Source organism: Lichenostomus cassidix, chromosome 26 (genome assembly GCF_008360975.1).
Source record: "Lichenostomus cassidix isolate B80296 chromosome 26, HeHo_3.0, whole genome shotgun sequence".
Lineage (NCBI taxonomy): Eukaryota > Metazoa > Chordata > Aves > Passeriformes > Meliphagidae > Lichenostomus > Lichenostomus cassidix.
In genome coordinates, this window is record NC_139506.1 from 1 (window position 1) to 7,620 (window position 7,620).

General features: G+C 57.7%; 1 protein-coding gene across 1 annotated transcript; it reads left to right on the plus strand.

Annotated features, from left to right (window-relative positions):
* Positions 1-187: 187 nt before the first annotated feature.
* Positions 188-5,660, plus strand: LOC146426812 (uncharacterized; the record flags this gene model as incomplete). The annotated part of the gene is made up of 4 exons (XM_085082752.1): positions 188-298; positions 1,520-1,630; positions 2,846-2,956; positions 5,511-5,660. Coding segments are annotated over 4 exons (483 nt in total), but the record flags the coding sequence as incomplete, so codon positions are not given.
* Positions 5,661-7,620: the final 1,960 nt, after the last annotated feature.

Sequence of the window (7,620 nt, forward strand, 5' to 3'; positions counted from 1 at the left end):
GAAGTGGCGTGATCTCGTTTTGGATGGGTTTTTGTCTTCTAGTTGTTCCAGGAGCAGAGGTTTTCTTCCCTGTGGAGCTGTGAACGGCGGCTTCTCTGTCCGTACCTTTGCCTTCGGCGAGGCTGACGGGGACCTGGAATGGTCCTTTCGACTTTGTTTCTAAAGTCCCTCTTTATCCGTTTGGCAGAGATTCAGTCTCGGGCCTGGAGCAGGCGGGCAGGTGCATCTGGAGGACGGGACGAATATCTCCGCAGCTTGTGCAAAGCGGAACTTCCAAGCTGTTCGATACCTCGGCAAGGTAAGCAACTTTCTCAGCTGGGCACTTTTCTTGTCATAGACACCATTTGACCTGCAGCGCCGGCCGTGCCCTGAATGTTTCACGAGGACTTGTGTTGGCTCTCCGCCTCGGTTATATGGGGATTTTCAGGAAGGCTAGAGGCAAGGCCTGAGCATAGGCCTGGGACGGTTTTCACCAGTTGCACTTGTCAGCGTTCCACTAGCTTTCGTGGCTTGCCAGTGGTTCCAGTGACGCTGCTTGCGTCAGCTTCCCTAGCTGAAGTCAGCACCCGGTCGGTCGCCAGGCTTCCTTCCCTGAGGTGCCGTGGTGTCACAGGGGGAGCCTGGCTTCCAACGGAGTTCCACAGCGTCAACACACCAGGGTCTCCATGGTGCCCGCCACGGGGTGCCAACGCACGGGCGGCCCCGCCGCCGTGTCACACTGGCCCCCGGCTTGCACGGGCCCCAGGCTGCCAGTTGGCCCTTGGCTGCAGGAGCGGGTGGCTGGGCGGCCGGGAGCTGCAGGCCCGAGGGGGGCCCTGGGGCGGGAAAGCGGCAGGGATGATCCGATGGCCTGCACACCGTGCTGCAGCTGCCCGTGCCGCGTGACACTCGGCCCCCGTGCGAGCCAAGGCAGGCAGCCCTCTCCGGCGAAGAGCCCGTGCCGTGCCGCCGCGCTCCAGCAGCTCCCTGCAAAGGCCAGCTTGGGCAGCTTGGGGGCCCAAAAGCCAGTGGCAGGCTGTCTGCTGCTCCCATTTCTGTGGAGAGGTGAGCCAGAAATGTCCCCACTGGGGGAGAGTGGGGGAACAGGACGGGAAAGGTGTCCCTTTGCTACAGTTACTGCCATTCCGGGAAGACAGCCAGAGTTGGGAGGGGCGACGTGGAGCACAGGGGAAGCTGGGAGGAGCAGGCTGTGCAGCAAAGGCCCCATTTGTGCAAGTGGTTCTTGTGGAGAGCTTTTGGATAGATTTTGGATGAAAGTTAGATGCAGATTTGGGGGCTCAATCTGAATGGTGGTGCCGAAGTGCGCGGATAAGAGGCAGGAAAAGAGCGAGGGAAGTGGCGTGAGCTCGTTTTGGATGGGTTTTTGTCTTCTAGTTGTTCCAGGAGCAGAGGTTTTCTTCCCTGTGGAGCTGTGAACGGCGGCTTCTCTGTCCGTACCTTTGCCTTCGGCGAGGCTCACGGGGACCTGGAATGGTCCTTTCGACTTTGTTTCTAAAGTCCCTCTTTTTCCGTTTGGCAGAGATTCAGTCTCGGGCCTGGACCAGGCGGGCAGGTGCATCTGGAGGACAGGACGAATATCTCCGCAGCTTGTGCAAAGCGGAACTTCCAAGCTGTTCGATACCTCGGCAAGGTAAGCAACTTTCTCAGCTGGGCACTTTTCTTGTCATAGACACCATTTGACCCGCAGCGCCGGCCGTGCACTGAATGTTTCACGAGGACTTGTGTTGGCTCTCCGCCTCGGTTGTATGGGGATTTTCAGGAAAGCTAGAGGCAAGGCCTGAGCATAGGCCTGGGATGGTTTTCACCAGTTGCACTTGTCAGCGTTCCACTAGCTTCCGTAGCTTGCCAGTGGTTCCAGTGAGGCTGCTTGCGTCAGCTTCCCTAGCTGAAGTCAGCACCCGGTCGGTCGCCAGGCTTCCTTCCCTGAGGTGCCGTGGTGTCACAGGGGGAGCCTGGCTTCCACCGGAGTTCCACAGCGTCAACACACCAGGGTCTCCATGGTGCCCGCCACGGGGTGCCAACGCACGGGCGGCCCCGCCGCCGTGTCACAATGGCCCCCGGCTTGCACGGGCCCCAGGCTGCCAGTTGGCCCTTGGCTGCAGGGGCGGGTGGCTGGGCGGCCGGGAGCTGCAGGCCCGAGGGGGGCCCTGGGGGCGGGAGCGGCAGGGATGATCCGTGGCCTGCCGTGCTGCAGCTGCCCGTGCCGGGTGACACTGGGCCCCCGTGCGAGCCAAGGCAGGCAGCCCTCTCGGGCTAAGAGCCCGTGCCGTGCCGCCGCGCTCCAGCAGCTCCCTGCAAAGGCCGGCTTGGGCAGCTTGGGGGCCCAAAAGCCAGTGGCAGGCTGTCTGCTGCTCCCATTTCTGTGGAGAGGTGAGCCAGAAATGTCCCCACTGGGGGAGAGGGGGGGAACAGGACGGGAAAGGTGTCCCTTTGCTACAGTTACTGCCATTCCGGGAAGACAGCCAGAGTTGGGAGGGGCGACGTGGAGCAGAGGGGAAGCTGGGAGGAGCAGGCTGCGCAGCAAAGGCCCCATTTGTGCAAGTGGTTCTTGTGGAGAGCTTTTGGATAGATTTTGGATGAAAGTTAGATGCAGATTTGGGGGCTCGATCTGAATGGTGGTGCCGAAGTGCGCGGATAAGAGGCACGAAAAGAGCGAGGGAAGTGGCGTGATCTCGTTTTGGATGGGTTTTTGTCTTCTAGTTGTTCCAGGAGCAGAGGTTTTCTTCCCTGTGGAGCTGTGAACGGCGGCTTCTCTGTCCGTACCTTTGCCTTCGGCGAGGCTCACGGGGACCTGGAATGGTCCTTTCGACTTTGTTTCTAAAGTCCCTCTTTTTCCGTTTGGCAGAGATTCGGTCTCGGGCCTGGAGCAGGCGGGCAGGTGCATCTGGAGGACAGGACGAATATCTCCGCAGCTTGTGCAAAGCGGAACTTCCAAGCTGTTCGATACCTCGGCAAGGTAAGCAACTTTCTCAGCTGGGCACTTTTCTTGTCATAGACACCATTTGACCCGCAGCGCCGGCCGTGCACTGAATGTTTCACGAGGACTTGTGGTGGCTCTCCGCCTCGGTTGTATGGGGATTTTCAGGAAGGCTAGAGGCAAGGCCTGAGCATAGGCCTGGGATGGTTTTCACCAGTTGCACTTGTCAGCGTTCCACTGGCTTCCGTAGCTTGCCAGTGGTTCCAGTGACGCTGCTTGCGTCAGCTTCCCTAGCTGAAGTCAGCACCCGGTCGGTCGCCAGGCTTCCTTCCCTGAGGTGCCGTGGTGTCACAGGGGGAGCCTGGCTTCCAACGGAGTTCCACAGCGTCAACACACCAGGGTCTCCATGGTGCCCGCCACGGGGTGCCAACGCACGGGCGGCCCCGCCGCCGTGTCACAATGGCCCCCGGCTTGCACGGGCCCCAGGCTGCCAGTTGGCCCTTGGCTGCAGGAGCGGGTGGCTGGGCGGCCGGGAGCTGCAGGCCCGAGGGGGGCCCTGGGGCGGGAAAGCGGCAGGGATGATCCGATGGCCTGCACACCGTGCTGCAGCTGCCCGTGCCGGGTGACACTGGGCCCCCGTGCGAGCCAAGGCAGGCAGCCCTCTCCGGCTAAGAGCCCGTGCCGTGCCGCCGCGCTCCAGCAGCTCCCTGCAAAGGCCGGCTTGGGCAGCTTGGGGGCCCAAAAGCCAGTGGCAGGCCGTCTGCTGCTCCCATTTCTGTGGAGAGGTGAGCCAGAAATGTCCCCACTGGGGGAGAGGGGGGGGAACAGGACGGGAAAGGTGTCCCTTTGCTACAGTTACTGCCATTCCAGGAAGACAGCCAGAGTTGGGAGGGGCGACGTGGAGCACAGGGGAGGCTGGGAGGAGCAGGCTGTGCAGCAAAGGCCCCATTTGTGCAAGTGGTTCTTGTGGAGAGCTTTTGGATAGATTTTGGATGAAAGTTAGATGCAGATTTGGGGGCTCGATCTGAATGGTGGTGCCGAAGTGCGCGGATAAGAGGCAGGAAAAGAGCGAGGGAAGTGGCGTGAGCTCGTTTTGGATGGGTTTTTGTCTTCTAGTTGTTCCAGGAGCAGAGGTTTTCTTCCCCGTGGAGCTGTGAAGGGCGGCTTCTCTGTCCGTACCTTTGCCTTCGGCGAGGCTCACGGGGACCTGGAATGGTCCTTTCGACTTTGTTTCTAAAGTCCCTCTTTTTCCGTTTGGCAGAGATTCGGTCTCGGGCCTGGAGCAGGCGGGCAGGTGCATCTGGAGGACGGGACGAATATCTCCGCAGCTTGTGCAAAGCGGAACTTCCAAGCTGTTCGATACCTCGGCAAGGTAAGCAACTTTCTCAGCTGGGCACTTTTCTTGTCATAGACACCATTTCACCTGCAGCGCCGGCCGTGCACTGAATGTTTCACGAGGACTTGTGTTGGCTCTCCGCCTCGGTTGTATGGGGATTTTCAGGAAGGCTAGAGGCAAGGCCTGAGCATAGGCCTGGGATGGTTTTCACCAGTTGCACTTGTCAGCGTTCCACTAGCTTTCGTGGCTTGCCAGTGGTTCCAGTGACGCTGCTTGCGTCAGCTTCCCTAGCTGAAGTCAGCACCCGGTCGGTCGCCAGGCTTCCTTCCCTGAGGTGCCGTGGTGTCACAGGGGGAGCCTGGCTTCCAACGGAGTTCCACAGCATCAACACACCAGGGTCTCCATGGTGCCCGCCACGGGGTGCCAATGCACGGGCGGCCCCGCCGCCGTGTCACAATGGCCCCCGGCTTGCACGGGCCCCAGGCTGCCAGTTGGCCCTTGGCTGCAGGAGCGGGTGGCTGGGTGGCCGGGAGCTGCAGGCCCGAGGGGGGCCCTGGGGCGGGAAAGCGGCAGGGATGATCCGATGGCCTGCACACCGTGCTGCAGCTGCCCGTGCCGCGTGACACTCGGCCCCCGTGCGAGCCAAGGCAGGCAGCCCTCTCCGGCGAAGAGCCCGTGCCGTGCCGCCGCGCTCCAGCAGCTCCCTGCAAAGGCCAGCTTGGGCAGCTTGGGGGCCCAAAAGCCAGTGGCAGGCTGTCTGCTGCTCCCATTTCTGTGGAGAGGTGAGCCAGAAATGTCCCAGTTGAGGGAGAGGGGGGGAACAGTGGGGGAAAGGTGCCCCTTTTCTACAGTTACTGCCATCCCGGGAAGACAGCCAGAGTTGGGAGGGGTGAGGTGGAGCACAGGGGAAGCTGGGAGGAGCAGGCTGTGCAGCAAAGGCCCCATTTGTGCAAGCAGTTCTTGTAGAGAGCTTTTGGATAGATTTTGGATGAAAGTTAGATGCAGGTTTGGGGGTTCAATCTGAATGCTGGTGCCAAAGAGTGCGGATAAGAGGCACGAAAAGAGCGAGCGAAGTGGCGTGATCTCGTTTTGAATGGGTTTTTCTCTTCTAGTCGTTCCAGGAGCAGAGGTTTTCTTCCCTGTGGAGCTGTGAACGGCGGCTTCTCTGTCCGTACCTTTGCCTTCGGCGAGGCTGACGGGGACCTGGAATGGTCCTTTCGACTTTGTTTCTAAAGTCCCTCTTTTTCCGTTTGGCAGAGATTCAGTCTCGGGCCTGGAGCAGGCGGGCAGGTGCATCTGGAGGACGGGACGAATATCTCTGCAGCTTGTGCAAAGCGGAACTTCCAAGCTGTTCGATACCTCGGCAAGGTAAGCAACTTTCTCAGCTGGGCACTTTTCTTGTCATAGACACCATTTGACCTGCAGCGTCGGCCGTGCACTGAATGTTTCACGAGGACTTGTGTTGGCTCTCCGCCTCGGTTGTATGGGGATTTTCAGGAAGGCTAGAGGCAAGGCCTGAGCATAGGCCTGGGATGGTTTTCACCAGTTGCACTTGTCAGCGTTCCACTAGCTTTCGTGTGCTGGTGTGATTTCTGTCGAGATGTCGTACAGAAATGTCCCATTTGGGGGGCGCAGGGCAGGGGGTTCTTTCTACGAACTTGGGACGGCAGCAGCTTTTGGGAGTTGCTTCCCCTCTGCATGGGGCAGGGGGAAGGGCTGGCTCAGCCTTGATCTGTCAAGGGCATGCCACGAGAGACCACAAAATGCACCTGCATCCCCTGCCGGGGAGGGGCATCCCAGAGCATAGCCATTCCCCTGGCAATCCGTAAGCCCCTGGGCACCCTGTTCGTGGGCAGGAAACTGCCAGGAGCTGTGCAAGCTGGGAGAGTGAAGCCCACCTGCAGCACGCTGCTGCTAGCATGAATGATCCCTTGGGCTCCTATAAAGCTCTCCCGGCTTCCCCCAATGTCCCTCTGTTGTCTTTTTCAGCCTAGAAATGGAACTCGAGATCATTTTAGTTGAGGAGCTCATAGAAAAAGGGATCTTTCTTGCAGCTCCAGGGGCACTTTTGGAAGAATATCCACAAAATCCCACCCCCAGAGGGCTGAATGCAGTCCTGTCAGTTTTTGGACCAAACCAACAGAATTGATCAAAAGCACCAATTTGGAGGACAAGTGGTGATGTGATTCCCCCCAGGTTAAGTCCCTTCTCTTCTCTGGAGCCCCCCACCCCGTTACGCATTGAGCTTGTTGATGACAGTGTCTCTTGAAGATTACGATCTCCACCTTGGTTCCCAGGATGCAGCAAGATAGGAGAGGGGCCTCGTAGCCCCCGGGCCTTGGAGCTCTACAATGGCTTTGGTGGTTCCAGCTGGGGGAAACGGTAGGCAAAAGTGCTGGCAAGGTTACAAATATTATAATTATAGAAAAGGAAAGAGGCAAAAATCACTCCAGCATCACTCCCCCCTTTGTTTTTAGAGCCTAGGGGTTTTTTTGGGGGGGGTTGTTTTGGGGGGTGTTTGTTTGTTAGGTGTTTTGGGGGGTTTTTGTGTGTTTTTGAGATTTTTTTTTGTGCTTTGTTTTGTTTTTGTCTTTGGGGTTTAATTTGTTGTTGTTGTTTGTTTCTTTGGCTTTTTGTTCTTTGTTTTTTGTTGTTTTGTTTTTTTATCCAGGCTGCGTTCGGTAACTATGAAGTAAGCATACCAAAGGCATATTGAAGGTGCAGTGAGCTTTTGGAAAGCTCCTTGATGTAGAATTGGAGTTTGCTTCCAAATTTGAACACAATCCTTCTTCATTTTTTCGCTTGGATTTCCATAAGAGCAGCAACTCGTGTTAACAAGGGTAAGGCTAGTAGCCAATGAAGAGCCATTTTGTTCTGTAAAACTCTGACAGACAAATCAGGGACTTGTTGTAAGGCCGCAATTGTGTCTGAAATTCGCTTTCCAAGATGTTCAGTCATCCTTCACGGGACCAAATGTTCTGTTTGGAATGACAGCCTCGAGGGCACGGGCTTGATCTTGATTTAGGGGGCCAAACTTACCAGACCTCCTGGTTCCATATTGGATACCATTTGTGCAAGTGGTTCTTGTGGAGAGCTTTTGGATCCATTTTGGATGAAAGTTATATACCGATTTCTACGAACTGGGGACAGCAGCAACTCTTGGGAGTTGCTTCCCCTCCGCATGGGGCAGGGGGAGGGGCTGGCTCAGCCTTGGTCTGTCACCTGCATGCCACAAGCGAGTACTAAATGCACCTGCATCCCCACCCAGAGGGGCATCCTAGACCAGAGTCATCCATTCCCTTGGCAAGCCGTGAGACCCTGGGCAACTAGTTCCTGGGCAGAATCCTGCCAGGACCTTTGCAAGCCA